The sequence below is a fragment of the Micropterus salmoides genome, unplaced genomic scaffold (genome assembly GCF_014851395.1).
Source record: "Micropterus salmoides isolate LMB-PRFRI ecotype aquatic unplaced genomic scaffold, ASM1485139v1 Ms_hic_scaffold_17, whole genome shotgun sequence".
Taxonomy (NCBI): domain Eukaryota; kingdom Metazoa; phylum Chordata; class Actinopteri; order Centrarchiformes; family Centrarchidae; genus Micropterus; species Micropterus salmoides.
In genome coordinates, this window is record NW_024040817.1 from 5,488,725 (window position 1) to 5,506,024 (window position 17,300).

General features: G+C 46.2%; 1 protein-coding gene across 1 annotated transcript in view; it reads right to left on the minus strand.

Annotated features, from left to right (window-relative positions):
• Positions 1–1,352: 1,352 nt before the first annotated feature.
• The window catches only part of plekho1a (pleckstrin homology domain containing, family O member 1a), a 32,300-nt gene continuing 16,352 nt past the window's right edge, over positions 1,353–17,300 (minus strand). The window contains exons 3-10 of the mRNA XM_038724403.1: positions 14,985–15,125; positions 11,885–11,989; positions 11,388–11,489; positions 10,937–11,266; positions 10,454–10,551; positions 8,223–8,385; positions 7,976–8,088; positions 1,353–6,312 (exon numbers count right to left, since the gene is read on the minus strand). Of these exons, the coding sequence (XP_038580331.1) occupies positions 5,481–6,312; positions 7,976–8,088; positions 8,223–8,385; positions 10,454–10,551; positions 10,937–11,266; positions 11,388–11,489; positions 11,885–11,989; positions 14,985–15,125 (1,884 nt within the window). The 3' untranslated portion in view covers positions 1,353–5,480. The remainder of the gene's footprint in view (positions 6,313–7,975; positions 8,089–8,222; positions 8,386–10,453; positions 10,552–10,936; positions 11,267–11,387; positions 11,490–11,884; positions 11,990–14,984; positions 15,126–17,300) is intronic.

A 17,300-nucleotide genomic window follows, 5' to 3' on the forward strand; every position in this document is an offset into this window, starting at 1 on the left:
TGTGCTAAGCTAGGCTAACAGCTTCCCTCTGCCTCTAGTCTTTGTGCTAAGCTAAGCTAACAGCTTCCCTCTGCCTCCAGTCTTTGTGCTAAGCTAGGCTAACAGTTTTCCTCTGCCTCTAGTCTTTGTGCTAAGCTAGGCTAAGAGTTTCCCTCTGCCTCTAGTCTTTGTGCTAAGCTAGGCTAACAGTTTCCCTCTGCTTCATCTTTGTGCTAAGCTAGGCTAACAGCTTCCCTCTGCCTCTAGTCTTTGTGCTAAGCTAGGCTAACAGTTTCCCTCTGCCTCTAGTCTTTGTGCTAAGCTAGGCTAACAGTTTCCCTCTGCCTCTAGTCTTTGTGCTAAGCTAGGCTAACAGCTTCCCTCTGCCTCCAGTCTTTGTGCTCCTTAAAGGTGGCTTTCAGTGTCGACATGCAAACGCAGCGTGCATAATGGCAGCAGATGAGTCATTAAGAAATGGTCATACATGCATGCATAATCACGCACGCACTCATGCACTGCAGCCACACACACAGAGTGAGTGTTGGCGTGTGTGCTGCAGAGGTGGAGCTGTGTAATGGAGCGTTGCTGTTTGTTCTGCCCTACATCTGCTCTGCTCTACATTACAGCTCGCTGACCTGACTCTGTGTGTCTCCTCTCACTAACTGATAAATCTGCACTCTGGACACTCGATCTGTGTTCCTACGACAGAAAGTCAGTCAGGCTGCAGACAAAAGACACGAACCTGATTTTTCTGCTCACATGTGACTCAGATCTGATGTCTTTATAACAGTGTGAACAGGTTACATGGACTCTGATCTCTGAGCCAGTTCATATGTGGTCCAAGCCTGATTGTTCGAAATACGGTTGGGTTCAGATAACCACGGTAACCTGACTTAATAAAAAGACTCAGCAGAGCGAGAGAGAGTTATAAGGCGGATGTGTTTTAATGAAAAGGACAGGAAGTTGTGAACATTTGTCTTAAATGAGAGAAATGTGATCTCGAGAGGAAACCAGGAGGGTTAGCATGTACGAGCTAACCTCTGTGGCTCCTTGTTTCCTTCTGTACGACAGCGTGCTATACATGACGGCGTGTTATTCTTCTGCACATGTGGGTCACTTTCTGACATCGGCCATCTGAAGTGAGCTTTACTGCAGATTGAAAATAGAGACAAAGTCTCACCAGACTCCATGTTGTTATTGGCAGATTTAAGGACAACTTTATCTCTGCCATCTTCTGCTACGACAGAATGAGTAAGGCTGTTCATGGTGTGTGAAGAACACGCTAGGCTAACTCATACAGCAGGTGAGTCTCAGGTCGTTGCGCTGGAATAAAAACGTTCATACTGAAGAGCAGGTAAAATAATTTCACTTCATTGGCAGTTTCTTTAGCTTATTTTATTTTTTCCACGTGAAAACGAGGTCTGGGTGTTTAAAACAGAAAATATACAGTGGTGTTTTTTTTGGCTCCATTCACCCACAATGCAATGCTGTATACTGTAATTCAAACATTATTCAAAAACATCAACATATAAAATCTGTAGTTAAATAAAATGAGCAAAAAAAAGAAAAGAAAATTAAACATTTAAAATAACCTGTTTCCATATTTTTGTGAACAGTGTTAGATGACACAGTGGATTCTGGTCATGAAAGTTGATCTAAATGTGCATAAAACAAATAAAATTAATCATCTTTTCACCAACATCACTCACAGCACAATGAATCCATAACATGTAACCCGTTACAGCGCCGGTGCTTCTTCTCAACGTTCAGGACAAATGTGCAAAAACACCAAAACTGGAGAAAACCGTGTGACGGGACAGAAAGAGAGATCAATTCATGTGAACATTTAACAACCAACACAAAAAGTGACCTTTAAATAGTTTACTGATATTTATTCATGTATTATTTATTGTTTATTTATTGTAATTTTAATTATTTTAATTACTTTGTATTTGTAAGGATGGTTCCTATTGTTCCTGTTGTACAGTGTTTTTATTATTATTATTATTATTATTGGCTCCACATGTCGTCCATATTTCCAGAAAGTTGTTTAGTATTTTTGTGAATCTATAAATTGTTATTTATTATTTATTTTATGCTAATATGCTAATAGTACACAATTATAGAACAAATGTTTTCAGCACTGTTTATGTGCTATAAACATTTCTGTGTGTCAACTAGAGCTCGATCGATAAATCAGCAGATATTAGCTTGAGCAACCAGAGGAACACGTCAGATCATACATTTCATTTCAACATCACCTGCGACTTCTTGTCGTTCATTCACGTCTGCGACACAAACGTGTTGTCATTTATATCCACAACGCGTGAATTTTTGTTTTTTGTTTGGCGATACACGTCTTGTCACGTGTCCATCCAAATTTATACTCCACCTGCGAAATGCTCCAGTACATGGTGGTCGTGATTGTTTAAAGCAACATTATGTAGTTTTTATTTTTCTCTTAAAATAACAGCTGGAAAGTCATTTTGATGGAACACTGACTTGTAACAGGGTGGATGGCGTCTCATTCCCACTGCTGTTACTGAACGATGTAGCATTGAAACCTATCGAGAGAACAGCGTAAAGCTTCATGGCACCAACACGACTCTGCAGAGAACTATAAGACGAAGCAACAAGTATATAAAGTACAATGTGAGTTCTTTGGAAGAAGTATTCTCAGTATAGATATCACGGCAGAGGCTGAAGAGGCCGAAGAAGACGTCGGAGGAAGAGAGAATGACCGGATGTGAGTAAAAATCAGACGCTTTTACTCGTTGAGCTAAAAGAGCTGAAAGGCTGCAGGACAGAAGGCGAGCTGGCCTCCCAGAAAAAGACAATATGGGTCGTTTGTGCAGCGCGATATTACGACCTATGTTTGGGTTTACTGTGGTAGCGACCTCTAGTGGCCGTACGACAGAAGCAAAGAAGGAAGTCAGGTGACGTAGTATTAATAGTCAGAAGGTCCGTTTGGATATACTTGCTTTTTAACAATGCGTAGGCGTCGACAGGCTTCGGCGAAGCAAGCGGCTTTGTTCACATACTTGCCTGCGTACTTTGCGTGTACCTGAATCCACTAGGGGGCAGACCAGGACCGGATTCTCCCTCGCAGACACCGGATTATCTTCCTCGACAGTCTCCGAATTTTCCACATTGTAAACAAACCAAACATGGCGACACTCGAGCAGGTTGTGATTTTAGACGTCACAATGATCTCGGTAATTGCGTTTACTGGCGGTTGGCGTGCACAACCTACGCTCCAAAGGAAAGCAGGATACGCGTGGCAGCCATCTTGCTATGAACGCATAGTTAAAAGCAAGTATATCCAGGGCTTTAGGAGGTCGGATGGGTCAAAACTTTCACTTTCCAACTTTTGAGTCCCGTGTGAAGCCAAGTAAATGATATGAGTTTTAAGTTGTATAGAGTTACTGACGTCCGTCATGTGACTTACATAATTGACTTATTTTAACCCAAATCCTAATCTTTTGCTAAACCTGACCAAACTGTGAACATTTCACAACATTTACCACGTGTTGAATGTCACGTGACTTACGTAAGTAGTTAAGTTGTCTGGTATTGGAAATGCTCGTGTCTTTTCGGGAGGCATGGACCAACATCATATTTTGTTGTTTAGGTTGGAGGACAGGTAATTCCTGTTGGACTAGTCAGTAATAACTTACTGTCTTGTTGCTCTTGCTTGTTTGCAAAGTGAACCAGCCAGAGGTTTCACATCTGCTACAAGTGTGGAGTTGATGTTAGCAAACTTACTAGCTAACACACTCGGACATCGGAAACTGTTAGTGCTCCAGCGTCAGTTGCTGGCTAGCTTTGTTGGCTAGCTCCCCAACCAAGCAACTTCATGCTGCTGCAGGTGGAGAGCCGGCGCCAAGCGAGGGGGCAATATAACCGGGATCAGCAGGATGTAACGTTAGCTAAAGGCAGAGGAGTAGAGACCGAAGAGGACGCTGAGGGAAAAAGAGCAGGACCGAGCAAGAAGCTGCCGGACGTTGGCGAGAGATTTGTGAAATAAAAGTCTGCAGGACCAACGGTGAGCTGGCCTTCTTCCTGTTGGACTAGTCAGTAATGTTGCTGCGTCTTGTGATGTCGTGCTTACTTGATTTTTGGCTGTTAGCAACGACTGGCGATGGAATCACAACAAAGGGATGCCAAATCGCGCAAAAAAACCCCATCTTACATAATGTTGCTTTAAAAACAATTTTAAGAAATGGAAATGTTTTATTTATATATTTAAAGTAAGCACTCTGGGCCGATGTATTGCTGTTGGACTTTTTAAACTCAACTGTCCTCAAATATCCAGTCCAGTACTAATTGTGCTAATTGTAAAAGCAGCACTAAAACACAACCATTAGCAGACGTAAAAAGGACTTTAAGGTGGGTCCTGCTTTATTACCCGATCATGTGAATGGTCCGTGTTTCAAATTCTAGTTTTAAGATCTTCACGGTTTTAATTTCAGCTTATATATTCTTAAATGTTTTACCACAGATCAAATCCCAAGCTGTAATAAAAAGAAACAGAGTACATACTGCACAGAGGGGGAGGAACAGAGGTTAATCTGGGTTAAACCGTGCTTTTTGGTCTGTTACAGCCCATTACTGATTAACAAGTCTTAGAGAACACATTTTGTTTCTCATTGACAGTATTGCTTATTTTCTCTTTACGGTGTAAAACACTGAACTCCCTGATTTTTGTTGTAGCTACACAAAACTCACTGCAAATGTTTGAAACGTCACATCAGTGAGCTGGAAGGGCATTTATGGGGCTACAACTACATCAGACTGACAATTTATAAGATTGTTTTAACAGAAATGTCGCACAAGAAGACATATTATAAATATCAAAGAAATCAGGTAACAGATATTTATTCATCAAGTCCCTAAGAAATTCAGTGCCTTTACGTTTTTGTCGCATTGAAAAAGTTTCCCATTATATAAACGTTGACATCTTTGCTTGGAAAAAAAATTGTCTTTAAATCAAACTGTCTTTTTTTCCATCTCCCAAAACCCCAAATATATTTCCAAAAAGCTCTTGGGGGAAGATGTTGCCTGGAAAATCATAGGAGAGGCTTCAGGAACAACGTGCAGCATCATTCGAAAAAGTGGAGTGGGAGCGCCCACTGCCTCTTGGCTCTAAATTCTGTTTAATCAAATTAAATGTGACACATCCGTCACGCAAAGAGACTTTGTGGAATAAAACGGGCAGCAGAAGTGAGGGCGGTCTAGTGCACTGTGGAGGATTAAAGTCGTTAAACCTCCTGGGAAGAACTGTATTGCTGGTTTCAAAATAATCCACACTTGCTGAAGTGTTCACGTGCAACCATCCCTGGATTAGAAGATGAAAAACATTTAAGGAATAGAATTAAAAACTCCCAAATTATGCAAATCCTGTCTGGGTTTTTTGTGTGTAAGCATGCTGAAAAAACGCTGCTACTTTCATCGAGTAAAGTCAATTATTCAATAAAGATTTGTAAGAAAGAAAATCCTCATCAAGGTGTCTCAGACTCGTCGTCATCCTCAGGTGACGTCGGTGAGGTGGGCGTATCGTCCTCATCTGCCGTCGCGGTCGCTGTTGGCAACTGAGCCACCGCCGCTGTTGGCGTCATCTTCTCGTAGGTCCTCCTGCGCTGCCGCCGTAGAGTCTGGCTCTGCAGCTCCTTCACCTCCTGCAGCACCTCCTGTGCCTCCTTCCACGACGACACGGCCTCCTCCAGGAGACGCTCGGCCTCGGCACGCCTGTTCTCCACCTCGAGGTCCTCCTCCGACAGCAGGGACGGAGGCGAGGACGGCGAAGGAGGGGACAGGCGGTGTTTGTCGGGGGTCTTGGGCTGCGAGGACTCATAGGGTCCAGAAAGGCTCGGGGAGTTCTTCTGACTCGGACAGGGCGACTCCTTGCTGCTCCCCACACGAGGGGAGTCGGTTTCACTGCTTCGTGGTGAATCGGATCCTTTAACATGCGAGGAGTCGAATCTGCTGACACATGGAGGTGATTCAGGCGACTTCTGCACGGGAGAGTCGTCCTCCTTGTTGGGACAAGAGGAGCTGGACGATCCCTTGAGTTTTGGTGAACGGACCGCGTCGGAGCTCTTTGTCTGAGGGGAGTCGGTGGCAGCGTGACGAGCTGAATCTTTCAGTCGAGGAGAGTCGTTTGCTTTAGCGGCAGGTGAATGAGACCCTCTGGAGCGAGGCGAGTCGGCCCCTTTGGAGCGATTCCTCTTGGCTTTGGATCGAGGAGACTCTCTCCCCCTCAGACGAGGAGAGTCTTTGCCCCGGAGGCGAGGAGAGTCGCTGCTCCTGCTCCTTGGAGATCCAGACGACCTGCTGAGAAAGACAAAAAAAACTCAGTGATGAAATTAGCTGGTTACTTTGCCTCTGCAACTCTTTCAGACCCTCTGGTGTTTTCATCTTTACAAACCAATGTTGCACAGACGAGCCTCAGTCAAACTAGCAAGACTTGGCTTTTACCCAAAGTCTTATATATATATACAAACGGCCGGATTTCATTGAAATGTTCAGCTATTAAAGGCCTCGGTGACGCTTTAAACTAAGTTTATGTCAAATGGTCTTTCAGTGCCTACAAAGACCTTTCTGACAGCGGAATCTGGAGCTCAACCACAGATTTAGTACTTTTCAAAACCATGGCCACTTTCCTCAGTGATTTACCAAGTGTGCAAGTATGCAGAGTTTGAACTTCGCTCTCAAATTACTTGTTCGATTCTTCACACAAATATTCCTGTCACACGTGAACAACCAAGCGCAACACCGTGAATGTCTCTGAGGAGAGACTGTCTGTGCTCTGTTAAATGCATTTTGTATGAATCGTCGCATCAAGACAACAAACACGCAGAGATGTTTAAGACAGGTCGGGGAGGAGGTGAGATACAGCCAGAAGGAGGCAATGACAACCTGTTCTCATCCTAACATCGTCACATATGGACGCTTGTTCAAGTTTGCTTTTTAATGTCCTGGTTACACTTTAACAACATTTTTTATACAGGTAGGTCAAGTTAGCAAGAATAAATATGCAACGTCCGGTCAGACTTTCAAAATAAAATAGGTGGTTAACGTTGTGAAATGTCGAAATTTGGTTAGCTTTAGGAAAAGATCATGGTTTGGGTTAAGATAAGTACTCAACTTATGTGACTTAAATCACGTGAGTGACTGACCGTAACTTACGTAGCATTACTAAAAGGAATCAATGTTGACTTTCTGTTTCACACAGGGAACAAACACCGGTCTCCTGGATCAAAGTCCGGTAATTTATAGTCAGTGGCGTTAAAGGTTGCCTTAAGTGTCGGTACCCAAAGTGAGGTACTTGATGCTCTGGGAATGAGAACGGGCTGTGACAGCACCCCCACCTTCCATCTTTGTCGAACAAGTCTGACCTAGTTTCTTTGACTCCTACGAGACTTTCATCCCTCTAGGATGAAATCTTAAAGGCAGACGCTTTATCCTTGTTGTGGGGGTGAAAACAAGTATGTTAAGGCAAACAAAGGAATGTCTTGTGAGCAGTTTACTGCCAAAGCCTTTACAGTTACCATACAGGAGTGTCTGGATCCAACCAGAAACCTGGTGGCCAAGAGGGCTCTGCTGAAACAGGTGGAGGCAATTCCCCATCCTGCTGGTTAAGATGCAACATGTACGATGCACACAAGACTGTTGCTGACCTCTGCTCCACAAGGAAATTAAGGGTTTAAGTCAGGTAGGATGGACTTTTCATTTTGGACACACCCCTTGCTGTCCTCTAGCAGCACCTTTAGCTCAGTTGATATCCCTAAACATCCCCTCCAGTCTTTCACCTGGTGCCTCCAAATACCAACTTTAAGTAATCCATCATTCCTGAAAGTGTCACTAAAACCTGACAAACTGAAACTTGTGAGCCATTTTGTGTCATGGAAAGAAAGACCCTAAAAGTGTACAGCACACATGAAGACTTTGAGAGGTCTTAATATTATTAAATATTATTAAAAGTAGTAAAACCGACCTGGAGTGAGGAGAGTCCGAGCCCCTGAGGTGGTGGAGGCGAGGGGAGCCGACGCCTTTCAGGTAGGGGGAGCTGCCTCCTCGTTCTCTCTCTGCTTTGGCCTTCTGCAGCTCCTGTTTTCACAATACGTTAAATTACAATTCATCCATTTCTGCATTATATTATTTGCTTCTGGTCCCATCATATAGTCAGTCAATTAACAACCAATTGGCTAAACTCAATGAACTGATGGATCAAGCGGTCGGACCTGCAGTCTCATCTCCTCCAGCAGCTCCTGAGCTCTCTGCATCCGCTGGGCGATTAGGCTCTGCAGCTGGCCGACCGGCTGTACTGAAGCCCCGCCCCCCGCCTCCTCTTCAGTCGGGTAACGCCGCAGAGCGAAGCGTAACTCAGAGCGAATCATTGCCGGTCTGAAGGAGGAAGAAGGAAGAGGTAAACCGGGACCCTAACCTCCATTTCCAAAAATTACTTTCCCTTCTTGCTGATCATTTTCCAAATCGTGCATCAGTTTGTAAATACACTTCCTTCCTCTCAGGCAGCTGTCGTTTTCAGTTCATTTCTCTGAAAATCAACTCGCAGAGACTTGAAATTTGCTGCTCATAGATCGTCCATCACATCCAGAATTCTCATTCAGGAACAAGACCCAGAGGTTCCCCAATATCTTTATCTTGTGGACTTACTTGTGGTGATTTATCAGCGAAACTACGTTCCAACCTTTTGGTGGTTACCAAAAACATGAGATACCGGATACAAGTGGCTGAAATTTGTTTTCTACACAGAAAAAGCAGTAAGACAAAACTGGAGAAATGGAAGTCTGGGATACCTTGCTTGGTCTGCTGCCACCTCGACCCGGACTTGAATAAGACTTGGACCATGGATGGATGGATGGATGGATGGATAGATGTACAGATGGGTATAGGTCATTGGATGGATGAGTAGATGGATGGATGGTTGGATGGGTGGATAGATGGATGGATGTATGGATGGATGGGTAGATGGATGGATGGTTGGATGGGTGGATAGATGGATGGATGGATGGGTAGATGGATGGATGGTTGGATGGGTGGATAGATGGATGGATGGATGGGTAGATGGATGGATGGTTGGATGGGTGGATAGATGGATGGATGGATGGGTAGATGGATGGATGGATGGGTAGATGGATGGATAGATGGATGGATGGATGGATGGATGGATAGATGTACAGATGGGTATAGGTCATTGGATGGATGAGTAGATGGATGGATGGTTGGATGGGTGGATAGATGGATGGATGTATGGATGGATGGAAGGATGGATGGGTAGATGGATGGATGGATGGATGGGTAGATGGATGGATGGTTGGATGGGTGGATAGATGGATGGATGGATGGATGGGTAGATGGATGGATGGATGGATGGGTAGATGGATGGATGGTTGGATGGGTGGATAGATGGATGGATGGTTGGATGGGTGGATAGATGGATGGATGGATGGATGGGTAGATGGATGGATGGTTGGATGGGTGGATAGATGGATGGATGGATGGATGGATAGATGGATGGATGTATGGATGGATGGAAGGATGGATGGGTAGATGGATGGATGGATGGGTAGATGGATGGATGGGTGGATAGATGGATAGATGTACAGATGGGTAGATGGATGGATGGTTGGATGGGTGGATAGATGGATGGATGGATGGGTAGATGGATGGATGGATGGATGGGTAGATGGATGGATGAGTGGATAGATGGATGGATGGGTAGATGGATGGATGGTTGGATGGGTGGATAGATGGATAGATGTACAGATGGGTAGGTGATTGGATGATAGGTGGATAGATGGATGTATAGATGGGTGGATAGATGGATAGGTGGATGGATGGATGGATGGATGGATGGATGGATAGGTAGATAGATGGGTAAGTGGATGGATGGGTAGGTGGATGGATGGATGTATGGATGGATGGATAGATGGATGGATAGATGGATAGGTGGATGGATGGATGGATGGATGATGGATGGATAGGTGGATAGATGGGTAAGTGGATGGATGGGTAGGTGGATGGATGGATGATGGATGGATAGGTAGATAGATGGGTAAGTGGATGGATGGATGATGGATGGATAGGTAGATAGATGGGTAAGTGGATGGATGGATGATGGATGGATAGGTAGATAGATGGGTAAGTGGATGGATGGGTAGGTGGATGTATGGATGGATGGGTAGGTGGATGGATTGATGGATGGGTAGGTGGATGGATAGATAGATAATCCATTATAGCATTATATGTCTTTGTTAAAGTGAAGCCCTGAATACAGCAGAAGCGACATTTTCCAGAACAGCCGCTGATCTCCGAAGTCTTTCCTCAAGATGTAAACGTACGTTGATGGGGATGGATTCAGTAGGTTTTTAATACATCGCAATGTGAACATGTTTTGTCAGGTGAGGAGTTGTGTTGTGATAGTTTGTTTTGGTATCAGGTGTTTGCGTACCTGGAGGAGAGGACTTCATCCATGGAGGCACAGCGACTCCGGCCCTGCATGCTGAACCTCTTCCCGGGCTGTGGTGTTCGAGACTGAGCCTGAAGCACCTGAAAGGTAACTCTATGTTCAAGTCTTTTGTTTGTATCAGTGGTTCATTGGCAAGTGGAGGGAAATGTCTGCATAATAACAACCGACTTCTACCAATGTGTCAATGTTTTTTGACTTACTAGTAGTATTATTGATGACACATTCACAAATATTAGTTCTAGTGCCAACATCCCATGAAAAAGCTTACTAAAACAGCACAGTGCCGTGTCTCTGCACCAAAACAAATGAAACAAAAATACAGTCTATGCTTCTGGCTATGTAGGTCAGTCTCAGCCCTACACTAACTAACTAATGCACTCATGAAATAATCATGTATATTAACAAAATGATTAAATGAGTAATGATCAGTGTAGCAGAAGAAAATCTAGAGTTGAGTTTCCCAACCTGCACCTGCTGGGTCTTGTGGACCTTGCAGGCCTCCAGGTGGGACTGTTTGCCCCAGGACCGCTCACTCCCCCTGGGCAGACTGCTGGTCTTCACCTTGGGCTCCTTGGATGTCACCCGGAGCTTGGACACGTCGGTGCCGGCTCGCTGACGAACTCCGCACCCCCCAGATCCGACAACTGCCACTTGTCCACACGAACCCCCCCTCTGCAGCTCGTCTGGGAAGCTGTTATCCCAGGATTCCCGGGAGGCGTCATCGTAGTCCGGACAGAAACCATCCTCCTCTGCAACCAGGTCCAGAGTCAGCATGCCATGGGACGAGGTGGACGCCTGGGGTGAGTGGCCATGGACGAGATAATAATAATGTCACGTTTCAAAAAGGTTTTGATTTAGAAAAACTGAAAGATGGAATTAGTTAAAATGAGAGAAAGACTGCAAGAGAACTCAGTACCACTGCCATCAGGTGTCCTCTGGTCGGCAGCCGGCGGCCATGAGGGATCTTTGCCCGGTCTCTGGTGGGATGAACCAGCGCACTGTCCTCCTCGATGGTCACCTGGACAGAGACACAGATATCAACTCTAGCGCCTTCTGAAATGTCCGGGAGCCAGTTTTTGACTGTAAAGGCAGGTATATGAAATTTAACAGAAAAGACTGAGTAAGGAGGTGGTTGGGGTGGATGGAGGGCCAGAACCTGGACTTTGAACCAGGAGACCAGGGTTCGTGTCCCGTGTGAAACAAAAAGTCAACATTAAATATTTGTATTTTAGTTATGCGAGTTCTGTAAATTGCGTAAGTTACACAAGTGACGTAAGTTAACTTACGTGTTAACTGACCTACGTAGTTATTTTAACCCAAACCTGTTCTTTTCAAACATAGAAGTAACCCTTTCATCAGGTTTTTAACACTTAATTAGTTACATCAAGGTTTATTCCAACAGGTCACTCTTACCTCGTCTAAGATGCGGTTCTTGGCTTTGATGATGGCCACATTGAGGGCGTTGACCCATGATTCCTTTTCCTCTGGACTCACCGCCAGAAACACAAGGTTGGGAACCTGCAAAGAGACAAAACTTTACTGTGTTTGTTTTATGATACAGATTCTGATGCAGTAGGATTTACCTTTCTAGTCTAAACCAACCAGACTGAAACTAAACTAACAGAGAAATTCAGGCCACCCGTCTGCAAGGCAAAGTTCAAGCAAACCTTCAAAACGCTGTGAAAAACTGTGTTAATATTATGTGAGCGTCAAGATGATGATGATATGAAACCCAGACTCATTTGATCTCGTTGCGATGTAAGTTTTTTGATTGAAGCCATTTGGTGTCCCTAGTGTAGCTAGCATGCTACGATGTGCAGTTTTCGTAAGTAAAGTTTTTCACTGAATTCTTTGTTTTAATCTATAGAGAAAGCCCGTAACGCCAAAGGTAGCGGGAAACATATTACGCCAATCGTGGGGTTCCGCTGAAGTAAGGGTCTGCTAGGGAATACATAGTAGGGCTGAACCCGAATAGTCGAAGATTCAATGCTTCCATAGGCGGAGCCTGATTCGACAGTCAATCTCGCAGCCGAAGCTACGCAATGGCGTTATGAAATGAGGATCAAACCATTTTGGCGATATGGGGGTGCTCAACGTCTGGTTTTACATAGAACTACCTGTTTTCTCCCAATAAGTTAATATACAGTCTGTTACAATACACATTTCAATGTTTAATGTTGTGAATAAACATGTAAAAAGAAAAACCCTACCCCTTGGTGTGCTTCAGCGGGTGTGTGTGTGCGAGCAGAGAGAAAAGGGTTAAAAATAAGCCTCAGTTTAGATGGAAATGTACAGTGCAAGTTACACTGACTATAGAGACTGCAGCTATGCAGCTTCCAGCCACCATGTGTAGGCTTCTGGATGCGTCTTGTTGAGACGCTCTGGTGACGCTTCATACGGACGCTGAAGGGTACCTTTAGCGTAAAATACTTAAGCTTTGTCACACTGTCTGAGATGAGAACGCGTTGGAAACCCAGATGGCTGCCGAGTGGCAGGACTTGCCTGTAAGGACTTTGCTAACGTCCTGCAGATGTTGTTCACTGTGTTCTTTAGCAGCGCTGATGTTATTTAAGCTATTCTTCCACAGTTTGTTCTTCCACATACTTCAAGTTCTTCAGTACATCTAATTTCCTTTGTAGTGAAGAAGTTAATAGACTTTAGTTTCAGATTACACTCTGTTAGTATTCTAAAAACTGGATGCAGTTCTTTGCCACTAAATATCGGCAAAGTTGAAGTTTAATACATCTCATGTTTTTTGTAATTTGATTTTAATACCCGCTGATGTCGAGTCGAGAGGACTGTCATTCAGTGACTTTAACTGGACGAGGATGAGCAGCAGGGACAGGAGGTATTTCAGATTCACTGTCTTTATTTTAAAGAACAGAAATAAGTAAAAATCATTTGACTGAATCTTTTACATGCTGTCAGCTCTGCAATGAACTGCAGCAGACCTAAATACTGCAGAGAGAGAGAGAGAGGGTGGGTGAGCGAGGCAGACTAACATGTTTGCAGGGATTATTCTGCTGTAACCCGGCCTCTGACAGACTAATTGGATTCTGCAGATTAAACCTTTCAGAGGAGAAAAAAACCCAACACGGCTCAGCCAATCGCTGCAGTCGAGGCTGGGTGGGCGGGTGATATAAAATCTGATCCACCAATCCTGAGACGGATGTAGGAGGCAACCCACCAATGAGGTGGCAGCGAGGGTCATTCGGGGCAGAGTAATCTCTGAGCACAGAGGACGGACACGAAGACAAACAAAGACAGACACACTGTGAGGACGGAAACGTCTCAGCAGCTGTTGGACTGAGATGAAACTGTAATAACTTTAATGATCCTCTGACTTTCCATCTGGCGCCGCCATCAGGTCAACATGTTAACGTGTCCAACACTTTGGTTTGTGACCAAATACCTGCAGGACTGCTGACTTTCCCATCAGCCTCAGCGGTCCTCGGGGCGGTTGGGAGGGGCATAGAGCCACAGACCTGAAACTGCATGACTGTGATTCATGAGGTGGCATAAAAAAAATGGCTCTGACGCTTCGAGGCTATTTTACTCACCAACATGTTCTCAGTACCAACTCGTCACACATGGGCACTTTGGTCAAGACAAGAGTTTACAGAGTTTTAAACGAATCCGATCTCCGTCCACAGCAGCATTTTAGCTGCGTATCAGAGTTGATCTCCGTCTGTATTAAAACGCACAGCTAGTGGTCGTTCAGGTTCACTGGGAAGCAGATGGTCTGTAGTTACAGAAGATTTGGTGAAAGAATAAAGAAACGCAGAAGAAGAACCGCACCAGGTTTTATTTTGCATGGACCGATAACGAGCTGGGACTGTTACTGAATGTGACACGCGGGTTAAAAGAGTAAATACGGCTACATGCACAGTACAAGTGGAGGCTGTGAGTCTTTACACGGTACAGAATGTTTTAATAAAAACTCCAAATCATTCACTCTGATAAGAGCCAATCAGAGAGCCGAGCGTGAGCGTCTGCGTCATCGTTTCTAAAGTCCTCCGGTTTTGCCCGTCTTCACTAAAACGCTACCCGGAGTTTCAAAACGAAAAACGGGGTCGGCAGCGTTTTCAAACTGGGAGGAGCAGACGCAGCAGTGTGGGCGGGGCCTGCGTAAAGGGGTGGTGGTGGTCCAGTGGATAAGACACATGCCTTTGGTGTGAGAGACACAGGTTCAATCCCCCAGTGTGACCCATCCACCATTGTGTCCCTGAGCAAGACACTTAACCCATCGCTGCTCCAGAGGCGTGCGACCTCTGACATGTACAGCAGCTGTAAGTCGCTTTGGATAAAAGCGTCAGCTAAATGAATAAATGTTTTTTTAGACGTTACAGTCTGGTTAGGTTCAGGAAAAGATCACGGTTTGGGTTAAAATATCTCCCGGGACGTCTCGTATGGGTCGCATTGGGAAGCTTCTTTAAAACGACCCATGTTGTGATGTAATCAGTAGCCCTGTCAGCGCCTCCTTCCTCAGGGCCGCTGGTCTGACGTGACTCACGGTGTTTCCCGGCTGTCTGCAGCGCAGCACGGTGAAGCGGCTGTGGTTCTTCTTGCTGCGACTCTTCGCCTTCCTCAGCTCCTCTGAACGCTCGTAGTCAGCCAGGTCAAACACCTCCTGTGCTTTCCGTTCGTCTTTCACCTGCAAACACACACAGAAGCAACAAACTCAAAACCTTCTTTATTTGCCTTTTTTAAATATAAAGTGAAAATGAAGGAGAGAAGCAGCAAACACAAAGTCATCAATCACAATATAAATCAAAACGAACAAGGTGCAAGTGACAGACACTGGGATGGGAACAAGGAGTCCTTGAAGTGGTTCCAGGAGTCCTTGAAGAGGTCCCTGTGGCCCTTAAGAAGGTCGTAGTGCTTCTTGGGGAGTTTCTACCGGTGTTTAATGTAGCTGGTGTGCTACGTTGTGAAGATACTGTTCTTCAGTCTCACAGATTTGATTCACTGTACTTGATGTATTTCAGTGTCGTGGATCCTGGAGGAGGGTGTAGAGATCCAGGAGGAGTCCTTGAGGGGGTTGTGGGGCCCTGAAGGAGTTATCAGTGGTTCACAGCGAGTTTCCAGGCGCCTTTGACGAGGTTTCCAGACATGTTTTGTCCTATTTGTTTAAATTCTCTTTACGTCCCGACAGCGATCAATAAGTCAATGCCAGGACACCTGAAGAGGGATTCTGGTCCTCCAACGCCCCCCTACCCTACAACCCCCTACCCTACATCCCACAACCCCCTACCCTACATCCCCCTACCCTACATCCTACACCCCCCTACCCTACATCCCACAACCCCCTACCCTACATCCTACAACCCCACAACCCCCTACATCCTACAACCCCCTACCCTACATCCCACAACCCCCTACCCTACATCCTACAACCCCACAACCCCCTACATCCTACAACCCCCTACCCTACATCCTACAACCCCCTACCGTACATCCCACAACCCCCTACCCTACATCCTACAACCCCCTACCGTACATCCCACAACCCCCTACCCTACATCCCACAACCCCCTACCCTACAACCCACAACCCCCTACCCTACATCCCACAACCCCCTACCCTACATCCTACAACCCCCTACCGTACATCCCACAACCCCCTACCCTACATCCCACAACCCCCTACCCTACATCCCACAACCCCCTACCCTACAACCCACAACCCCCTACCGTACATCCCACAACCCCCTACCCTACATCCCACAACCCCCTACCCTACATCCCACAACCCCCTACCCTACAACCCACAACCCCCTACCCTACATCCCACAACCCCCTACCCCACAACCCCATACCCTACAACCCCCTACCCTACAACCCACAACCCCCTACCCTACATCCCACAACCCCCTACCCCACAACCCCATACCCTACAACCCCCTACCCTACAACCCACAACCCCCTACCCTACATCCCACAACCCCCTACCGTACATCCCACAACCCCCTACCCTACATCCCACAACCCCCTACCCTACATCCCCCTACCCTACATCCTACAACCCCCTACCCTACATCCCCCTACCCTACATCCCACAACCCCCTACCCTACATCCCCCTACCCTACATCCTACAACCCCCTACCCTACATCCCCCTACCCTACATCCCACAACCCCCTACCCTACAACCCACAACCCCCTACCCTACATCCCACAACCCCCTACCCTACATCCTACAACCCCCTACCGTACATCCCACAACCCCCTACCCTACATCCCACAACCCCCTACCCTACATCCCCCTACCCTACATCCCACAACCCCCTACCCTACAACCCACAACCCCCTACCCTACATCCTACAACCCCCTACCGTACATCCCACAACCCCCTACCCTACATCCCACAACCCCCTACCGTACATCCCACAACCCCTACCCTACATCCCACAACCCCCTACCGTACATCCCACAACCCCCTACCCTACATCCCACAACCCCCTACCCTACATCCCACAACCCCCTACCCCACAACCCCATACCCTACAACCCCCTACCCTACAACCCACAACCCCCTACCCTACATCCCACAACCCCTACCGTACATCCCACAACCCCCTACCCTACAACCCACAACCCCTACCCTACACCCCTACCCTACATCCTACAACCCCCTACCCTACATCCCACAACCCCCTACCGTACATCCCACAACCCCCTACCCTACAACCCACAACCCCCTACCCTACACCCCCTACCCTACATCCTACAACCCCCTACCCTACATCCCCCTACCCTTCATCCTACAACCCCCTACCCTACATCCCACAACCCCCTACCGTACATCCCACAACCCCTACCCTACAACC